The sequence below is a fragment of the Thunnus thynnus genome, chromosome 24, assembly GCF_963924715.1.
Source record: "Thunnus thynnus chromosome 24, fThuThy2.1, whole genome shotgun sequence".
NCBI classification, from domain to species: domain Eukaryota; kingdom Metazoa; phylum Chordata; class Actinopteri; order Scombriformes; family Scombridae; genus Thunnus; species Thunnus thynnus.
Window position 1 is genome coordinate 14769813 of NC_089540.1, and position 21434 is coordinate 14791246.

Sequence of the window (21434 nt, forward strand, 5' to 3'; positions counted from 1 at the left end):
AATCACTTAGCAGCAGGGATGTGAGCAAAAGGGAATTATGTCAAATATGAATAACTGGATTTAAAAAAGTCCCAGTGAGGTAACATTTTCAATTTCTGATATAATTACCATTAATTCCCCATACTTACAGGTGTAATTACACTAAAGTGCTTCCTAAAATACTTATTAAAAATCATTACATCATTAACCATATTTTTGCCAATTTTTCTTTCAATCTTATTTTCTTTTCTTTGTTTTTTCATTCTTAAGAATCAACCTGTATCAGAGAATATATTTGTATTGCTGTACATAGATTGTATTTAAATGCTTGTATGCGTAAATGCTGAGGTTTGCTATATATTGTCCTAAGTTATTCCAAAGCAGAGTATATATATATATACATATATAAATAATCTATCCAATGGGATTATTATGCTTGTGCCACAACTGTCACTTTATATCACAGCTGAATATGTCTGTGTGATCTTTAATATGCATATTTGTATGTTTTTATCACAACTATTAACTGTTAATTTAATGACTTCTCGCAATAAACTTTTGGCATAATAACGATTTGCAACCTTTAGTATCATTTAAACAGGTTATTTGTAACATTTAACATATTAATTTAAAAATTGATCACATTAATTAGATGTTCATTACTTGCTGCAAAGTGTTATTATGTTAAAAGAAAGTTATTGCATTAACAGTTGTGGTTTGGCTGCAGGTTCTGCAGAGAAGTTTCTCTTAATTGCTGACATTTCTTTCAATTTTTAATTCATGCTTAAGTTGGGAAATCTATCAGTCTTTGCACAGAAAGTGGCTCCAGAAAAAAGATAATTTGATTCTGAAATTTTAAAGAGCTCATCTTACATTGGCTTGTGTTTTCTAGTTGTTAAAAGTGAAACTTCTCAGACAGATCCCAGGTCAGGGTTAGGGTTAGGGTGACACAGTGATCTATGAAGCTGAATTGTCTATTTATGTGTTTTCTTTTCCACATTTGGCAACCAGTGCTTTTCCTCTAAGACTCAGCAGCAGATAATGTCCCAAAGCTTTTTAGCCTCGCTGTGTCCAGTGTGTGCTAAATGTTGCACTAAATGTACCACAAACCCAAGAAAACCTCCAGTCAGTGTGTCCTGAAAGCCGCACTCCTGCTGTAATAAATGTTTTCTGCTTTCGGCTGCAGGATCCAGACGTTGATATTTTGTGGTCTTTAAAATTGTTTGTTGTCATGCTTTCCTTGCATCTCTGCAAATCTGCATTGTGTTGGAGACAAATTGGCTGCTTTTCAAAGACAGTTTTCCTTAACTTGAGCTTTAACTGCATTCGCTCTGTCAAGTTCTCGCTGGTTATACTTCAACAACACGTGCTTCAAATATATATGGACTGAACTGTGCTTCAAATAAAGCTGGCAGCAGAAGTTAGGGATCTGTCCATTTATATGTCTGTTTGTCACTCCATGTGTCTTTCCATCTGTCCTTCCATGCGTCTGATTTGTCAATGTGTGTGTGTGAACAGTTTTGCATGTTTGCATGAGCAGCACAGTTTTCCTAATGTTGTTCCTCATTCAGTTGATCCTGTATGAAATCTTTACTGATCTCTGCTGGTTATTAGTGGGAACTGCAACAACACCAGTAACACTCCTTTTACAGTATTTGCTGGTTCTCTCTAAATAAACAAAATATGATTATTAATGTGTATGTAGGGCAATTTTCAACCATTTATTGCATTGTTAACTGAACTTTGATATATCAGGTATGTTTTGTAACACTAGTAACAGGACGGGCAGCTGTTATTGATCATATGGTTGCTCATCAACATGTCAAAGTGTCTTGGAACAAGACACATGAACCCAATTATGCTTCAAATGTATGTGTGTAAGAAAACTGAGTCGCATCTGCCTGATGAATGTAATTCATTCAAATCTGTCAATTATTTTCTTGAGTAATGGATTAGTTGTCCAAAAATGGTGAAAAATGTCGATCACTGTTTCTCAAAGCTCACACTGACGTCCTCAAATGTTTTTTATCATCCTGAAGACTAAAGAAACCAGATAATATTCACAGCTGAGAAGCTGTAATCAGAGATTTTGAACATTTTTTCAAAAAACAATGAATCAGTTATCAAAATGGTTGCTGATTAATTTTCTGTCAAACGACAAATTGATTAATCGACTGACTGCTGCAGCTCCAAATGCAATATGAAATCAAATTAAACAACCTAAACAGATGTTTATATGATGTAGATGCAAGAACAGCCAGTAAACGCTCATCATAGACCATTTATGAGAAAAGAGGGGTGAGCGATAGACACAAAATCAAACTTATGTATTGATATAGTAAATTTTGTGGCAAATTCAACTGGGAAACTGATTATAGAAAAAATAACCTTACAGGAATCTCTGCATGTTCCAAATCTAGTGAATTAAATACCTAACAAATCATGCAAAAATCCAGTAAATCCAAATAATCCATAAAACATTTCCCATCATGGTCTAATACAACCAGAGATATTAAAGAGATGAATAACACCATAGAAACTGTAAAGCAGAATATCTTTTGGTTGACAAATTTCATCATCTCACAGTTTATATTCTCATATAATCCAACTTTTTAATCACACAAATTATTACATCCACAGCTTTTAAACCATTATAGAACACGTTTAGAAAAAGAAACTCCAGAAATGTTACCAACAAATTACTCAGCTGGACTAGTTTATTTAAATTATTTTATATTTTTTAAAGATCATGAGATCCTTTAGGGTGACTGTAAGAAGCTGATTAACCAAAGAAAGGATTTGATCATTTTTCCTTATTGTTTGCTTCATCTGGTCATTAGTGTTGATCAAAAACCTTAAACAACAGATGAGTATATTTTTGCTATTGGACATTAAAAGCATCTTTTCAACATCATTCATATCATCATTTTTTTTTTTTTTTTGCTCTCATTCTGTGTCCTCCTCTTGCTCCTCTTCTCTGTCCTTTCTCCTCAGCGAGGGCTGCAGACGAGAAAACACCGTGAAGAACGTCGGATGCCGAAAGTACGCGTTTAACTCGCTGCAACTCAAGGCCTTCCCCAAACACTACCGGCCGCCCGACGGAACCTTTGGGAAAGTGGAAACCTGATTGGACCGCAGAGGGCTCTGCGTCGGGGAAAGTTGCGCTTGTTTTTTGGATAGTTATGGCTGCGGTGTTTTGGGAAGGCCGAAATCTGACCAGTTAAAATCAAGATACTGTATTCAGAAACACAAAAAAACTGTTTGGACTGATTTAACCTCAGTGTCACACGGTTACTGTTTCAGACCTTATAGAGATTTTTGGGTGTTAGACGCAGTGATTCAGTGTAATATTCAGTAGCAACTTCATGAAAAAAAGCCTTCAGATTCCCACCAGTTTAGTATTATAACTGTTTTCATGTAGTATATTAGTTGCTCATGTCATGTTATGCATAACACACGCTTGAAACAAGAATGTTTTCCTGTTAACAGAAGCTAAAGCACTGTTTTGTTTTGTTTTTAATGATGAAAATGTACATGAATGACACTGCCTCACTCCTGGTCATGCACTGATATTATCATCGTCAATCACACAAGTAGTTATATCTATATTTTATAATTTTACTCCGAGAAACAAAGGAAATCAAGGAGAAATCATCAAAACCACATGTTTAAAATCCATTAAACATACAACAGAAATAAAATAAAGGGAAAAGCAGAAAGCCTCACGTGAAATATTTAGGCTACGGTGTTCATGTTGTGGGTAAAAAATAGAAAAAATAATCTTTCACGTCTTTTCACATTTCCATGATTAACAAATAGAGAATAATAAGTAATCTGCTCTTCAATCATCCTCACATATTTCTTCATAGCTTGAAAATAGTGAAACAAAACCACAGAAATACTGCCAGTCCCTCCATAAGCTTTAGAGTCGCTTTGACCCTTGACCTCCCTGTAGTTGGAGAGGAAAGAGAAATCAATGTTGGTCAATAAAACATTGCAGCTTGTTTGAGGACAAGGGGGATGGGTTGGAGGAACTGTAAACTCCCATAAGACAAGTTAAAGTACTTTGAGTACTGCTCTTTTGACTTTTTTTTTTATCGTTTTAATATCAGGGAGTGCCACCATCATTTCATTGTGTTGCTGTCTTGCACAGCAGTACAATGCCAATATTTCTTATATTTAAAGTTAAAAAAATTGAAAAGAAATTCAAAAATATTCTTCAAAAGCAGGAAAGAGGATAAAAGAAAAGCCTTACAATACAATAAAATATACTTGAATGATTGCAAATGTGGAAATTAGATCATTTTAGCTGCATAATTAAAATTGGGGAAAAATGTAGAATTCAATCAGGAGCAATTATTCTATTTGATGTTAATTAACATTCTTGTAATTCTATGCAATTTGTTTTCCCTGCTCATGATTTAGACCTCAGATGGCAAATATTCAATAATATTACACAGAAAATAAGATTGATATTAGAGGTGATATCAAATCTGAACCAGCTAAAGTGAATTTAGGAACATCTATTTCATATTAAGACAATAGTTGTGGACATTTACTTCACTCATTGCATTTGTAGTTTTTTTTTTTTCTCTCCTTTGTCTTTAATATAAAACTGCCGGCATGTACATTTATCTGCAGTGATGTAGCTTTACCACATGGGGGCGATCCGGTTCTTCACTTCTGACTGTAAAACCACAACACCAAACTCTCCACAGTGTTCTGTGTTTGTATTTTTCAACAGATCACATGTGACGTATCTCAAAGTGAAACGCAACTTACTGTGACATGAACCGCACGGTCAGACTCACTGCTGATGGCAATCCTACTGCTCATACATTAATTCCTGTATTTTTTTTTATTATTTAGCATTGAATATGTACTTTTTATTGATATGTCGACATACAGTACAATTGGCATTTTAATTGAAGTTGCAATACTTTTTATCAACAAGTTCTCAGACACGTGAGAAGGGAACATCTGTGAAGGTTTTAATGTTGATATATATTATAACTTGTCAATATCTGATGCTGAAATAAATATAAAAGTTAGTTCATGTTTGTTTGCAAGTTTTTCTAAATAATCAACTATTAATTTTCTTTTTTTTTATTTTTCCACACACACACACACACATACATATATCAATGGACAATTATATAAATAAAAAAATCAAATTATCAGAAGAGGAGGAAAAAGGATAAAACAAAACAATACAGAAGGAAATAGAAATGACTACTATATATATTAGAGCTTAAACGATTAGGCAGTTAATTAATTAGTCCATGGAGTAAAAAGAAGAATAATTAAATTGGCCATCATTTCAATAATCAATCAATTGCCTTAATCACCTTTTGTACCAAAATGCCTTCCAGTTGGGGATGGGAAAATTATCAGCAGATCCATCAGCAATGAAAGCAACATTGCTTGCAGCCCTACTATATACATATATGTATATATATCTATATATATATATATACACACATGAATACAGAGATATGAAAAATAAATAAATAAATTGGGATAATCAACTGTTTCTAAATGATCTCTGGGGTTATGTAATCTATGAATAATAAATATATTGTAGCATGAAAAGTAAAGTAAGAAACATGTCTAATTATACAGGCAGTTTTCATCGCTGTTACACTTTTTTGGACACTTTCTTGTCCAAAAAATAAAACTCAAAAACCCAATTAAAAATAAATTAGCATTAATATATGACTGAATTCAGATAGATCCCATAAAAGAGATGATGTAGTGACACATTCTGAAGACTAGAGGGTGCTGTATATGTTCAAGATTGCAAGATAAAGATAGAACTGTGAGGTTCTTCAGACTTAAAGGACATGGCTGGTGATTTTCTACATTTTTATCATTAATTAATCTCATGCAGCCACATCAACAATTAACTGACCTACTCACATGTATTGTGTTAGTATCCAAGGCCTGATATATCTTATTCCTCTTTGCTGTAGATCTGTTGTCGTACAAAAACTATTAAAAACACGTCAGAGGGATAAACCGCTGCCCTGGGTGACATGTTCCTTCACCATGAAGGGGTTTGGTCACATTAGTTTGTTTAGAAACGGCTCCAAAGACAAAACTCAGAGACTTGTTGAGTAAGTAGATTTATTCTGTCCAGTGTCTCAAAAAAGAAATGAATACAAGCAAATCAAACTTAACTGGCTTAACTCAGGATAACTCAGACTTAGGCATGATCATGTGCACCCATTTCCCACTCTTCTATAAATTCTCTATTTTTCAGGTGTTTGAGAGAAACTAAAATCTCAACATCTGCTGCAAACCTTCTCCAGAAACTTCCACAGCACCTAGAAATCTCCTTGCTGCATCTACAATTATGTCAGTTTTTTCAGATTCTTTCTACTCCAGCAGTGCAGTTAGTTACCATTGTCAAAAAGGCCAAAAATTTCACCTGATGCTTACAAAAGCAAAACTCAGCATACTTCCTGATTGATTTGTCCTCCTTAGCTTCTTGTCTCACATCATAACATGTCTTATCAACTTCTTCATGTGTAAGTCTGTTCTTAGATCTAACCAAAGGTCTGACTGAACTTCCAACAATCTCACACTGCAAAGGTTTGAGAAAACACAAGGTACAACAAGTGGTCCCAGAGCCCTCTATCAGGCAAGTACTCCAGATCAAAGTGAAGCACAACAGATTTAGTTTCATACTTTTCATTAACTACTTTGTCAGACCTCTTCATTCTGTCTGTCACCCCTTTACACTCTTTCAATCTCCTTGCATCCGCTCTGCGTGAGACTCCATCAACGACACCTTTTATTGGAGCTTTCCTGCTAAATGGAACATGGTACTCATCCATCCCAGCACCCAACACCAAGACTTTCAAGGCTTTTTCCATCTGTATCTTGGACATATACTCGACGACTATCAAGGCAGAGTGTTTTATGTCGATCAGTTGAACTCCGGCCACTTCATTCTTGCCACCGTGTGCTTTTTCTGACAAAGCTCCACATCCAGCATTCAGCAAAATCCTCAGCTTCCATTTTCCTTCCACCAAGCTCTTTCACTGTTCCCTCTGCTCTCTCTCAAACCAACAACTCTCCCCTTAAATAGGCCCTCCAATCTATCTCGGCAGACCCATGCTGTCCTTTTATCCCTTCCCAGGAGACTTAACAACCATTCACTTTTGGCCTCAGGTGACTCCAACGACTGTTGTAACAACAATCAGGAGCAGTAACGAACCAAGTGATATCTATGACCTTGACAACGACCCCACAGAGGTTAAACACCTGGGACTCCCCAGTTAGACCTGAAGAAGCCCCTTGGATGAGACGTCTTCAAGTATCTTCAACTAAGAAGTCCAGTTGCCTTCAATTCAGCCTTCCTTGGAGACGTATGCTGCATTGCACATTTATCAAAGAACTTCAATACAAAGTCAAGAGTTTGTAGTTGTAGTTGCAATTAAATACAATATACTGTTAATGTGTCATTCAGTTATACTTGCAGATACTTACTGATAGGGAGGCCATTAAACACAGAAGCCAAAGCAGATAATTACTGGTGAAAACTTGGGTTGATGTGAACATTAATATACAGTATGTATTATGAAACTGTGCCCCATCAAATAAAATGCATGGCGCCCCAGCGGTTACATAATCCTGTTGACTTAATCTTCCTAAATTGGTAATTTCTGGATCTTGATAAGGCCACATAAGAGTCAAATTGTTATCATAAAACTGTGTGCTTTCTACTAGATTGGAAATTATATAAAGTGTGTCTAAAAGGGTTTCATAGTTAATTAGTAATAGAATAAGAGTCATAATTCATATAATCCTGTACTAATTCCTCTTTGAATAAACATTGCTGGGGACATGCTCTTAAGTCATCAACAACAACACAGTTGATTTGCCTCTCAGTCGACAGAGTCACATGAAAACCTGAAAGAATTGCGTGAAATTCACCCTGACACATCAGAAAGAAAACCCACCAGCCCTCACGATGAAGTGTTGTAAATAAGTATATAATGTGTGAGCTTGCTGGTAGACAGATAGTATCGTTGGACCTCCACCATAAGGTCAGACAAACTCTTGACTTTGTACTGTTCCTTTGTTCCCTGGAAACAAAGGAGTTTGCTCACAGACTCCATTTCCACTGATGCCTTGCAATTTCGCACCTAAGGGCGAACCCAACAGGAAGTGTCAGGCTCTCGTCTCTGATTGGCAGAGACGCATCAACAACACAGGGAGTCATGGCAACGGAGCCCTGACATCACTCCCCCTTTTAAACATGGGTCGGGAGCAAGTCTCGTCTACTTTCTGGTATTTTTGCTCAGGAGGAGGTTCGCCCTTTCTATCAGCCAGATCACCAACGAACGTGAGTAGTACACGTGTGCTTATTCCCCTTTTTCTTTTGGAGCTTCTCCTCTCGCGGGACGAGACGAGACTTCGACCCGCGTTCTTCCGAACACCATCATTAACGTTACCGGATCCGCGAGAGGCCGCTGTTTGCAACCCAGCACCCTCACTCTTACCTGTAGAGGGAAGAAAGGACTTTTCTTCACGGAGACGCGGATAACTTCTACAGGCCTAAACGCACTGGAAGCGTCTGACGCGCGCGTTTTGAATTAAATCAATTGTTTTCAATGGCCGAACACGCGCTAGAAGCGTTATGACGCGCGTCAAACCGCCCTGACGCGCCTACTTCGACCTTGTTTTGATTTAAAAGGTCAGCTACGTTTCCTCTCCGTGATTTTAACATCTGCTGTTGCCATGAGAAACCCCCGACGTTTATAAACGAAGGTAACCAGTTAACAGGAAAACCAGTTGATTTATAACACTGGTTCGCTTTGGAGAGCGACACACGTAAGAGGTTGTCCGGGCAGAGATCATATTAGTGTGTTTATGAGCTCAGTGTTTGTATTGTTGTTGTGTGTTTTAACGTTTGCTACTGTATTTTTAAGTTGCTGCCTGTTAAGTTTTGTGTTTGTGCCACCGCGAGTGAAAAGCAAGTTGCTTAATCCATAATTACCTCTGATAATTATGAATTATAACTAATAACTCCTCTCAAACCCAACAGTATCCAGACACGGTGGTTCACAGACGCTTCGCCAGCATGAACACGCTTTTACTCATCGGCCAAATCATCGGCATCGCCCCTATCTCTGCTGTCCTGCTGTTTGTTATTGCCAAGTTGGTTTCCCGCCATCGCCGCAGCCCTGTGGAGGACGGGTCCGGCTACGCTGTGCTGATAACAGGCTGTGACAGCGGCTTTGGACACCAGCTGGCTCGGTGTTTGGACCAACAGGGGTTTGTGGTCTTTGCTGGGTGTTTGTCTCCAGAAGGAGCCGGGGCCCAGAGCCTGGTGAGGCAGAGCTCCAGTAATCTGAAAATCCTCAAGCTGGACGTCACCAGTGATGAAGATGTGCAGCAGGCGAAGAGGATGGTCCAAGACAACCTGCCAGAGAAAGGTAATGGTGCAGCAAAAATGACACAATTTAACTTGCATTCAGCTTTAATGTGTGTGGAAGACAGAAGAAATGCAAGAAAGGACAAAAGTAGAAATACTCAGGGTCAATAATAAGTTAACATGTTAGTGAGTCAGAACTTATTTCATGATTTTGACTCTTAAATGTTGTCTTTCTAAGTCAAAATTATAGTATATACAGTATTTTTTGAGATAATATGTGCTTATATGGAGATAAAAAAAACTTTATTTTGCAAATCAAGAAGTATTTAAAGTATGAACACAAGATATTGTCATATTCATGTCATCTCAAATATTCTCTTAACAAGAGAATGTCATGAAACAAAATGCACTGTATGTTTATGCAAATTAATTTATTTCACTCTGTGTGTGCACTTTTTTAAACAGAAATAATCCATTAAATCCCTTCTGCACCTGTTTTTCTCATATTTTTAGCTCTACAAAGATCTAATTACTGTCTGAAGCCTAATCAATTAGTTCTTTTTGTCAATGTCAGGCTTGTGGGCAGTGGTCAACAATGCCGGCATCTCAGACTGGGCAGAGATTGAATGGAGCACCTTTGAAGACTTCCGCAATATGGTCGACGTCAACCTGTTTGGCTGCATCAGGACCTCCGTCGCATTTCTACCTCTGGTTCGTGCTGCTAAAGGTAACGTAAAACCTCACATTCTTACTGCAGTGATGGTACAGTACGGTTATAAAAATGAGTTCTTTTCTCTCCTGACTGCTGCAGGACGGATGGTTTATGTGTCGAGCATCTTCGCCTTCTTCAACTGCCTGAACATGGGAGCGTACAGTGTGTCGAAGAGAGGGCTGGAGGCGTTTGCCGATTGCTTGAGGGTTGAAATGGCCAGTTTTGGTGTGAAGGTACTGTTAAGTTGGAAAACAAAACCACACACATCATGTGACACTCCGGAGCATTGATGTGGAACATGGTGGGACGTCTGCGGTAGATAAAATGAAAGGAATTTCATGACGCCTGTGGGTAAAGAGGACGCAAACAAACTTTAAGAGTTTGCGGATGCCGAAGGGATCAAAGGAAGCAGTTTGATGGCTTTCATTTGGTGTGAACCCAACATGAGAGAGCATGAAGGGAATTAGTGTCTCATTATAGCCTATGGTGTTGTGTCGGGTGCTTTCCAGCCAGTGGTGCATTATCCTTTCTGTCAAATGTCTAGTTTGTGTTTTAGAAAGGAAGAAAAGCACTTCGACTGAAGTTCAACGTTTAATTCATCTGTCTTTCCACTTTCAGGTCAGCATCATCCAGCCGGGTAATTTCGGCCGAGCCACCAATATCCTGAGGATGAAAACCGCCTCGGACATCTGGGAGAAGTTAGATGACGAGCGCAAGCAAACGTTCAACCGGCAGTACATCGAGCTGGCCAGCGAGTACTTCGTGTCGTCGTGCAAGGCGGGATTCAAGGAGGCCGACGTGGTCATCGATGCCATGATGCACGCGGTCACATCCGCTCAGCCTAAATCCAGATACCTGCTGGTCTCTGCGATGGATCGTTTTTTCTTCCAGCTCTTCCCCTTCCTCCCCACCGGTCTCGCTGATGCTGTGTTCTCTCTCAGCCCCATGTACACTAAAAGAAAAGAAATGCTTTACTCGAAATAACTTTTTTTGTTGTGGCCTGAGAAACATTTGGATATTTCTTTCCTTCTGTTTTATTCCCTAGTAAGTGTATAAAAACTGTTTCTTGTGATTTTATTATTTGTATCATTCTGGTGTGTTTAGTTCTTATCATTTATTCGTTATCTGTTGTTGTTTTTGGAATAATGACAATGAAAATGTGCAAACATTAAAGGAGCTGCATCATTTTAGATCTTGGGACCAACACTAATGTCTTTTAGTCAAATATTAAATCCCTAAACAGGACTTTTTCAGATATCTGCAAAGATTGCACAGTGAAATGCAGTTGTATTCCCTCCATGTATTGTATGTCATTCATATGACATACTCATTACCTCATTAAGCCCCAGTAAATCCTGCAATGTACCTCAACAACTTTCTCTCTGCCTCCTTGTTGCAGAAAAGCCTGTTTATTGATCATATAGTTTCTAGTAAAGTCTTATTGTAATTGCATTTGGGTCTTTGTCCCTTGTTTGAATTGTGCCGTATGTAGGTGATATTATGATGCATATTTTTTCTTCTTTGCAGTAATATCTTGCAGCCTGTTTTTGGATTTAGTTTTATGCTGCGTACACATAAAAAGAGATGAATGGCAGATATGGAAGAGATTCCCATGTTAAAGGGGACGTATCGTGCACATTTCCAGGTCTGTATTTATATTCTGGGGATCTACTGGAATATCTTTGCATGATTTACCGTTCAAAAAAACTCCTTATTTATCTCATACTAGCTCTTTATGCATCCTTCAGTTCAGCCTCTGTTTGAAACAGGCTGTTTAAGCTCCTGTCTCTTTAAAGCCTCCCTCCTGATGAGCCAGCTCTGTTCTGATTGGTCAGCTTTGGGAAGCTTCCTCCTGCTCTGGAGGCTACGTAAACAAAAAGTAGTAGTAAGATTTCACTTCTTTTTCTTGTTCTTCACTGGAAATGGAAACTACATACATACTAAATACATCCATACATGTTTGAGCCAGAATCTGATCCAAAATATGTGATTGGACAACGTGAACAACTCTTTGAACAACCGTATGCAGGACGTCAACCTGCACGAACAATTTGATGTCATCACGATGAGGAAATAGAGGTAACATCCTAAACTGAGCGTTCTGATCAGGCTGAAGCCCTCGCTTTTGACTTGAAGGCAGCATTTTTAAACACATTCACTTCAAGTTTTGGATATTTGACCATGTTTAACGTAGACATCCAACATTATAACAGTATAAAAATAACAGAAGATCCCAAAAAGCTTAATATGTCCCCTGAAACAACTCCTAGGACATCTCAAGATGGTTGTATGATTACAGAGTTGGTCGAGTGAGATTTCAACTACATGTGGTTTTATCCTGAACGACAGACTTTGGATGATGTTCTTGACTTTCAGGCATTTTCTGCGCTATGAATCACCAAGTCAGACGTAATGGAGCTTTAAGCAAAATTCTCACCTTTTCGAGACGTAAGTACAGCTTGGATGTTGACGTGGATGCTGTTTACAAGTCAGAAAATTTGCTTTGCGATTGTTATGCAGCTGAATGTTAGATTTACGTCTGCACTGAAGCATAAAAATGATACAATAACATGTTTTACAGTAAAACAAGTGGGGAAATGCAGGAACAAAGAGTTAAAAACTAATAATAGGAGCAAGATAAAAATGTGTTTTGATAGAAGATTTAAAAAGTCTTTGGACAAAGTCACCCTTATTGACTGCTAGATGATCTCAAGCAGTAATCAGGCTTGTAGGGAATCAGCAGTTCACAGATATAAGCAGCAAAAATAAGCAATAAATTCTTAAAGTTCTAAAACTTTGTGGAAGTGTCACAGAGGTCAAGCATGAAAGAAATGACCTGATGTTGGTGATTCGCCTCCATTAAGTATAAAAAGCCTACAGCGTTACATGATGGCTCTGAGTTACAAATATCACCGAGATTAGTGTCATACAACTGTAGGAAATTTTTTAAACATCCAGCATCGTGGGAGACACTGGAGGACATATAGCACCAGGATATATTGAGACTATTAGTGCGTAACATATCCTTGATAATAGAAGTCTATATTTATGTGTGTTTGGATGATACTGTATCCCCCCAGGGGTGTAGAAATATTAAAACAAGTCTAGAGTCACATGTTAACTGTCCATTCATACTATTATTGCTTTCCTGTGCTGATCTATAAGATCACAAATCTTGTTTTCATGCCGGATGACTTGAGGAGTCTTTGCATTACATGCCTTGTGGCCTCGATGGCTTTCCACCGTGTGACTGCTCGTCCTACTTGAATCTTGTGATTTTTGTTTTTCTAAAAATGATTCAAAATGTCAAAGTGAGCTGAGGACACACAGTGTTTGTTCATTTGTTCATATGAGTTACTGTAACACCACGTTATGATAGTTTTTTCTGTCTTACAAAGTTAAACAGTAACACAAAGTTTAAACTAATAAATAGTTACTGTAAATGAATAAATACTGAAGATATCAGTGTGAAACTGAAGACAAAAATTCTACTTTATTTAAGCATCTTTGAGTGTCTTAAAAAACTCTATAAATATTATTATTGTTTCTTTTCCTGAGGCTTTGGTGTCAGTTAGGTAGCTTATTGTGAAGTCAACCAGCTGTTAGACGGAGACTATCGTTTGTGTAATGTGTGACAATGCTGCACCCAGCTGGTAAGAACATGAATGACTTTTATTACATGGGTAGCTACACCAAAATATCCAGACAAAATATTTTCTCCTGTATATCTATCTACATATCTAGATGGATGGATAGCATTGCCATCCTGTTTGTTCACACTGTATTTCTGTAATCTTGTAACAGTGAGCTATATAAATTATATAATAATAATAATATATTGTAAAAATACAATTTATCAACAGCAGTGTATATTTTCAGGACCAGTCAGTGTTACTCTGGACAATCTAAAGAACAAAAATCTCTGCTGTCAAGTTGTGTCAACAGTTACTACAACTGTTCACAGTGATGTCTGTAGAGAGCGCCACAAACAAAACTCAATTCACCTCATCGTATTTGGGTGCAGCAGCTAAAATCTGAGACAGATGTCTACAAAACTTGTACAAATAAAACCAAAACGAGCATGAAGATGTCACGAGAGGTACAGTTAGATTTTTTTGTCTTTTTTGTAATTTAGGTGAAGTGACCCTTTAAAGAAGACATATAAAATGCTCTGCTTTTAATATTTGTGTCTGATACATTTGTCACACAAAACTTCACTTAACTGGTGAAAAAAAAATGAAAATGACATCTAGTGCTCATTAAGAAAAAATCCAGAATCTATGAATATGTGAATATTTTTCAACTGGAAAGTCTGTTCTCAGTGTTTGTGCACTGGTGGCTTCAAGTTTCCACATCACACTTATATAAGTTGCGCACTGGACCACAAATGGTTCCAAACTAGTCGTCAAATGTCACAAATCATGCTCGTAGGGTAAGCCTTAAATCCCTTAAACTTTCCACTTTGAGCAGATGAATGTGAAACTCAAACTCTGCGCAGACATCATTCAAACATCGCAGTCAGGTAAGTGTATGGGGACTTTAAAGCAAACACAATGTGAGCAAAGTTAGTAGTTGGTGACAAGTACAATAATGTTTCCACTTCCCTTTTGATGTCCTATTTTGAGGATATAATTTGTTCATAAAGCTTCAATAAAGGAAGTAAATTGCAGCTATAAGGAGCTGATTGCATCACTGGATGCTAAATAGACAAAGACTATTTCTGTACTGTTTTTACAAGGAGCTGAGCCAAGAAAATGTGCCCAATTGACACCTTTTTATTAGGATATCCCCCATGTGATGATTTATTCTCAATTTTTACTTAACCTTTTAAATAAAAAGGCATTATAGCGGTGGGATTTGGTCACCGTTTTTGAGAAAAGTGCTGCATTTCTGACCTGAATATATCATGTTGATAATGGAGAAGATATGATATTTAGGAGCTGAGAGGAGCCGTGATATCTTATGATTGACAGCTACTTTTATTAAGTATAATTAGCCAATCAGGGTCATAATAGTTATATATTTTAAAGGAATCTTTCCCCGATCATCCTTCCACATCTCCTTTCTTCTTCGTTTCTCTCTCATCTTTTCAATCGTCTTTGATAATCGGATGAGATGATTTCAAGTGTCACTGTGTAAGAACTGTAAGGCTCCGCAGACTCTGCAGCTGAGAGCTTCACAGTTGAAATTTTTCTCCTTCATGTGACATGAATCTGTTGTTTTCTACTCATTGTGAAAATCCAAAAAGCTACATAGAGTCTCATTTTTCCGAGACTGTTTCCTACCTCTGCTCTCACCTTGGTTTAGTAGCACTGAGACTAGTTACATCAGATGCTTGTGCTTGTTTTTTCAGTGTCAGTCTTCTTCGCACTCTTTGTCAGTTCTTTCATCCTCTCTCCTCCTCAGTGTATATTGGCTGATTGACTTTGACGGCAAAGAAAAACACACATTCTTCAACAAATGATTGTGCACAGTGTAAGACGGATTTAGGGGTTTTTCATCATTCCCGAAAAGCGTTTTTGGGTTCTAGTCTGCTTGTTTGAGCATAGATTTGCATTCGAAGTGCAATTCAAAGAGCATATTCAAAATGGTAAAACGGTATTTTAGGAAGACGGTTCATTCTCATCGCCTTTTGGGTCACTTGGAAACTTGGTTCTCGTCTGCAGTTTTGCAATTTTGAATCTCACTTTTACATCTGTTCCTTTATGTGTTGAGTATCACGTTTGTGAAAAGAAAAATTGCAGGTAAATACATTCTTGATTTTTGTGTCTCTCTATCCTTACATACAAAACATGCGAACATGTTGGCTGAGAACAAACATAATTCATTGTTTTATTAATTCTTTCCGACATTTAACGTGTTTCTAAATCATCCCAGAGAGCCAGGGAGGCAGGAAGAGTCCGACTGTCCCCAGCAGACACACAATAATGAACATCCACAGGAAGATCCGGTCTACAACCATGGCTACATACTTCCAGTCCTCCTTCACCTGTAGAAACAAAACAGATCTCAAAAACAGTCCAAACTTCATCAGACAAGAGTTTTAATGTGTTAAAAAAAGATCTCTTTCAGGTGAGCACTCACTGAAAAGTCTGCGTCCTCTGCTCTCAGATGCTCTGCGATGTAGGTCACCCCCTCCAAGGCCGATACCACTGCAGGAGACAGAGCAGAGGCTAATGGGCTCTGGTTCGAACCATGCTCTAGAGAAGGGGTGTTCCAGTCCAAACTGAATGTGGTTGGGTGTCTCTGTGGGAGGAGGGTGCAACCGAGCACTTGAGGCGAAGAAGAAATCCTCGACCGTCCTGGTATCCTCACCCCGAACCCCACTAAATCATCTGTGTTTGGGTAACTGTGAAGGTCGCAGTAGCGAATTTCATCTCTTGCATCCAGGGAGTCAAGCTGGTGGCTACTGTGGCAACGGTTGTCATCCTGGTAACCATGGAAATCGATGTCAGTCTCCTGAGTGATCCAGATAGAGGTGCTGTGGGAGGGACCTGGAGTCTGGACTGGGAGGAGTTTATCAGTCAGGTGGCGCCTCCTGACAAAACAAAGTGAGTTAGCAGAACGTTCAACTAGAGCTGGGTATCACTGGAAAATATTTGATACCAGTCCCAATATAACACCAAACCTTTTTTCAGTACCTTACTTTGGTATTGTTGTGTTTTTCTTCAAAATCCCTTTTTTATTTAACAAAAGAAGCCAAAGTTCTTAAAACTTAAATGTGAAATGTCTAAACACAAGCAGTCACACAAGAAGTTGTCCTCAAATAAGCAACAACCAAAAAAATTAAAACACATGGAGAAAAGTTTTTACCATGTTAGGACTAAACATAGTGTCCAAAAAATGTATTTGGTGTGTTTGTACAGGCAAAATACCGAAAACAAATCACATTTGGTTTTCAAAAACAGCAAACAAATGTTGACATACAGTAAACATGGAGGCCTTCGCTTTTTTCCCACCTTACAGGCCCAAGACCATGATGCGGACGCTTCATGCACAACCAGCGTGGCACCGCCGACAGGAAGAGCCTCCGAACCCATCGAGGCATGGTGTGAGTCACCGAAGACCTGTGGTGCACATTCAGCACGAACACGGTGATGACGATGGACAGGGTGACGAAAATCATGGTGAAGAGCAGGTACTCCCCGATCAACGGTATGACCAGCGATGTGGACGGGATGATCTCGGTGATGAGCAGCAGGAAGACAGTGAGCGACAGCAGCACGGAGATGCATAGCGTGATTTTCTCGCCGCAGTCCGACGGCAGGTAGAAGACCAGGACGGTCAGGCAAGAGATGAGGAGGCAGGGGATGATGAGGTTGATGGTGTAGAATAACGGGAGGCGGCGGATGATGAAGTAGTAGGTGATGTCGGGGTAGATTTCGTGGCAGCAGTCATATTTCTTGGTGTTGTAGGTGCCGACTGCGTTGACGATCGCCCACTCTCCGCTCTCCCAGTAATCCTAAAGAGGAGATTGTTAATCGTACAACTGTCAAACTGAGAGAAAGGGGATAAAACAGGACTAATACTGCGATCAGACTACGCATTATTTTAGTTTCTTGAGATGGTCACTGTGTCAGGTGATCAGAAAGAAGATCAAACAAAAACACAAACTAGTCTTTTTGTCTGGACGTCTTGAGGCATCACAGATGCTGCATCAGACATCTTCCACTTGACGAACTACCTGGAATAAAACTAGCAATTGTCATTCTTGATGCTCATTTTTTCCAATGCATCAAGTGTGTCAGGTCAGGCCATTCTTGAGCTAATATTGTGTAGTCTGATCCTGGTAAAAGAGTGTAAAACCTTTGCTCATTTAAAGAAAACCAAGTAGTGAGTTGAATAAAGGTCCTGAGTTTTGATTTTGATCCGTAGCAGCTGGGATGACGTAAATGTAGAAGTTATAGTAGATGGTATAATAGTGTTTGTCATGCTGATTTGCTTCCAGTGACAATGTTAATATGCTGATATCAACAGGTGATGTTATTGTCACGGCACAAAGTACAGCTGAGACTGATGGGAATGTTATTTTGCAGGTAATTGCACATAAACCAAAGTATTGACCATATGGTGGGTTTAAAGCAAAAGTCAAGGATCCCCAAAAATATTACAATTCATTCTGATTGAACCATGAATGTCTGTAGCACTTTTCATAGCAATACTTGTGGAGATGCTTCACTCAAAACCAATTTTATGCCAATTGTGTCAATTGATATCAAGAAAATGATGTCAAGATATTTTCAAAGGGTGGCACTAGAGTCACAGGGTCATTACGATACATCATCTGGGAAACATGACATTAAATTTTGGTCCAATCCATCAAGTAGAAATGGAGATAGTTCACTGGATTATTGAAACCTTTGACCTGCTGGCAGCACTAAATGAAAAGTCAGAGAATCACCAACGTTAATAGGATTCATCCTCTGGAAACACTCAATGTCCGTACCGCCCGTAAAGCTACATAACTGGCTAAAAATGTCAAAGGATAAAACAACTCTGACCATCAGATAAAAAGGAAGAAATTCCAAAGGTTTAACAGTAAAGGAACCTAAAAGTTTTCTGGTGAAAAGCAGAAAAAAATCAAGGATGTGTTGCTAAAAATGATAAAAACTAAAAACTTCATCAGACTAACTTAACTATGTTTAATTAAGTAAAGCCTTTTCAACTTGAGAAATTTCTGCAGGATTAGGCAGCTTCTCTCTTTAGCTGGTCTTGAAAAACTAATCTATGCATTTTGTTTTCTCCTGAACCGAATGCCGCAATGCAACAAGAAGCTGATAAATACCCCGCTAATTAAAAAGTAAACAGCCAGAGTGTTTAGTTGGCATCCTTCTGCACATGTGAACCACAGATAAGGGGAGATAAAGAGGCAGAGCAAGCATTAGGTGGCAAATTGTAGGACAACAGAGACGCCAATTGGCATGAACTCAAAATCAAAAGTGAGAGGGAGAAAGGAAGGATAGAGGACAACAAACAGAGGAGGAACAAGAACAGAAAAGGCGACGTGAGGACGAGAAAGATCCATTCCCACCTTCAGGTCCACGGTGGTCTCAAAGGGCTCCAGGTCAATCTTAGCACGATCGTACGTCCAGGAGCCGAACTTCATCTTGCAGCTCTGCTGGTCGAAGGGGAAGAAGGTGACGTCGATGGAGCAGGAGGACTTGTAGATGGCCGGGGGCACCCAGCGGACACGACCAGTGTGAAACAGTTGGGCCTTGGTCATGTGGGTGACGGCGAACTCTCCATCTGCACTGGAAAGAGAAGGAGATAAAGGGGTAAAGGCAAAGGTAAGAGACAAGGAAAAATGGGAAGAGAAAAAGGCAAAAAATAAGTGAAAGAAGGAAGGAAGGAGTGAAAATCCAGGATGAAAGCAAAGTCAGAGGGGAAAACAAGATTGAGAATTGATGAGAAAGAAAGAAGAAACACCAAAATTGAGTTATTTTTTGGATAAAAACAGATCATTTTTCCTCTGAACTCAGCAGATGAAATGACTCCCGGGTTTCCGTCTGATTTTGTTTCAAAGTTAAATCAATAAACCTCAAGCTATGCCCGTTAACACAGGCAACTTTTAATAATTGATAACTGAATTTTAACGACAATGACGCTGTATCATGATGCAAGCTCGTTTAGCCTACACGCTGGGGGAGGAGAAAGTTTCCTCTACATCCAGACAAATTTCAGAAGTAATACTTCATCAGGCCCCGAGGGAGGAAACCAGACTTTGACTTAAACTGTATGATGCAACATCGCCGTATAGTCGCAACAGAATCGGGGTCATTTATTCAACAAGATCATTTGCATGTATCACCAATTGGTATGCAGGAATATGCAGAAATGCTGTGGTATCATCAAGCTGTTTGGCTCTATATACTGGCGAGCTCCTTATCCTCTTTTATCCTCCCTTATCCTCTTTTAAATCCCTCTTAAAAACATTTTTTATAAGTGTGCTTTCACAATGCTTGTGGTTTGAATTCATTTTCATCTTTTAAGTCATTTCAATACACTACAAAGTCAAATCAAGTCAATTTTATTTATATAGCGACAAATCACAATAGAAGTTATCTCAGGGCACTTTACACACAGTGCAGGTCTAGACCGTACTCTTTAATTTACAGAGACCCAACATTCCCCCATCAGCAAGCACTTGGCTACAGCGGCAAAGAAAAACTCCCCTTTAATGGGAAGAAACCTCAAACAGAACCGGGCTCTAGGAGGGAGGCCATCTGCCTTGACCGGTCGGGTTGAGAGAGAAAGAGGAAGGGAGTGGGAGAGACGCAGAGATGCACAGCAACAACAATAACAACTATAATAATAGATATATGACCAATGATAATAGTAGGCATGAGCGATTGATTATTTTACTCATTGTGCTTCTATATTTCCTTCCTAATGTTGTATAATTTTTAAACTGTTCTCACCATTTGTTGTCTACCATTTTCATTTCGTCTTGTAAAGCACTTTGTGACCTTTCCTCCTTATATGCTCTTCAGCAGATGAGGACATTGGTAATTGACCACTACAGATAATTTCCAGCTCCACCGACAGAAAGTCATTTCTGGTTAAGTACAGTGTGTGTGTCCTTGCGTTTCTGCTCCTGGATGTGTGTACACATTGAAAATATACATTTTATACCTGGAAAAATGGCAGTAATCTGTATTTTCTTAGATGCGCCAATATATTTTTGCAAATCATGTAATGGGGTTTAACACAGCTGTGTTTTTAAATGATGTCAGCTGATTAGTCACTCTGGTTTCCCTCCAATAGGGTGCAAGTATGCTGCTTGTCACAGCCTGACAACAGCAACGAATTAATGTTTAAATAGTGTCAGTCACATGAAATCCTGACTGTTAAGCCTGATATGTGAATTGCATCAGATCAGCGTCGAACACAATGTCGGATGATTGACGATAAATAGAGCGCTGTTAATTAATGTACAATTTCAGACACATTTTCAGATCATTATTAGACTAGGCTTATTTTGTAGCCTAAGTGCGTTGAGAGTACAATATCAATTGTTAAACAAATAAAATCGTAAGTGCGCCTCTTGGGGTGCCAACTTTTCCTCTATGCTATTTTTTGGCTATTTAGTAAACCTGTTGTTAGGGCGTCAACGTAATTTCTATTGCTTAGTTATAAATAATAACATACATAGGCTGATATTGCTTTTTGCAACTCATAAGTGCGTATGTTGGGGAATAATGGAGCTGGTCCAGATAAAACTTGCCAGGGCTGAATTACCGGTCCGACCCTGGTGGCATGCAGCAGTGAGATTGCAGATTGCCCTTCCCTTTCAAGCATGTAAGAGAACCTACGGTGGCTGCAAAACTCGTGATAAACAGGAAAAAGGCCCTGTCTAGA

At 38.8% G+C, this 21434-nt stretch overlaps 3 protein-coding genes across 12 annotated transcripts in view; 2 read left to right on the forward strand and 1 right to left on the reverse strand.

The window, feature by feature from the left end:
• Positions 1 to 5035, forward strand: part of LOC137176781 (inositol polyphosphate-4-phosphatase type I A-like) — a 50936-nt gene extending 45901 nt beyond the window's left edge. For all 7 annotated transcript variants that reach the window (XM_067582700.1, XM_067582706.1, XM_067582707.1 and 4 more), the window contains one exon: positions 2974 to 5035. In XM_067582700.1, coding sequence (XP_067438801.1) covers positions 2974 to 3106 — 133 coding nt within the window. In that variant the 3' untranslated portion in view covers positions 3107 to 5035. The remainder of the gene's footprint in view (positions 1 to 2973) is intronic.
• Positions 5036 to 8098: 3063 nt separating this feature from the next.
• zgc:113142 (uncharacterized protein LOC503524 homolog) lies at positions 8099 to 11528 on the forward strand. 4 transcript variants are annotated; one of them, XM_067583404.1, is made up of 5 exons: positions 8099 to 8332; positions 9035 to 9425; positions 9939 to 10091; positions 10176 to 10309; positions 10695 to 11528. In XM_067583404.1, the coding sequence occupies exons 1-5, from the start codon at positions 8114 to 8116 to the stop codon at positions 11058 to 11060; spliced, it is 1263 nt and encodes a 420-aa protein (XP_067439505.1). In that variant the 5' UTR covers positions 8099 to 8113; the 3' UTR covers positions 11061 to 11528. The 4 variants fall into 4 exon arrangements, with proteins under 4 accessions (XP_067439505.1, XP_067439508.1, XP_067439507.1 ...); XM_067583407.1 differs by lacking the exon at positions 8099 to 8332 and adding an exon at positions 8413 to 8827; XM_067583406.1 differs by lacking the exon at positions 8099 to 8332 and adding an exon at positions 8413 to 8820.
• A 3628-nt stretch (positions 11529 to 15156) lies between these two features.
• LOC137177234 (neuronal acetylcholine receptor subunit alpha-2-like) lies at positions 15157 to 19451 on the reverse strand. Its single transcript, XM_067583409.1, has 4 exons — positions 19108 to 19451; positions 17036 to 17538; positions 16161 to 16614; positions 15157 to 16065 (listed from the first exon to the last, which is right to left on the reverse strand). The coding sequence occupies exons 1-4, from the start codon at positions 19297 to 19299 to the stop codon at positions 15940 to 15942; spliced, it is 1275 nt and encodes a 424-aa protein (XP_067439510.1). The 5' UTR covers positions 19300 to 19451; the 3' UTR covers positions 15157 to 15939.
• Positions 19452 to 21434: the final 1983 nt, after the last annotated feature.

What these genes read in the sequence shown, in the direction of transcription:
- zgc:113142 (XM_067583404.1), top strand. Translation starts at nt 8,114, where the DNA reads ATGCCTTGCAATTTCGCACCTAAGGGCGAACCCAACAGGAAGTGTCAG. An exon ending in CAGCCAGATCACCAACGAAC is followed by an intron (nt 8,333 to 9,034) that starts GTGAGTAGTACA and finishes CAAACCCAACAG; the next exon opens with TATCCAGACACGGTGGTTCA. An exon ending in TGGCCAGTTTTGGTGTGAAG is followed by an intron (nt 10,310 to 10,694) that starts GTACTGTTAAGT and finishes TTCCACTTTCAG; the next exon opens with GTCAGCATCATCCAGCCGGG.
- LOC137177234 (XM_067583409.1), bottom strand. Translation starts at nt 19,299, where the DNA reads ATGACCAAGGCCCAACTGTTTCACACTGGTCGTGTCCGCTGGGTGCCC. An exon ending in AGACCACCGTGGACCTGAAG is followed by an intron (nt 17,539 to 19,107) that starts GTGGGAATGGAT and finishes TCTCCTCTTTAG; the next exon opens with GATTACTGGGAGAGCGGAGA. An exon ending in CATGGTCTTGGGCCTGTAAG is followed by an intron (nt 16,615 to 17,035) that starts GTGGGAAAAAAG and finishes TTGTTTTGTCAG; the next exon opens with GAGGCGCCACCTGACTGATA.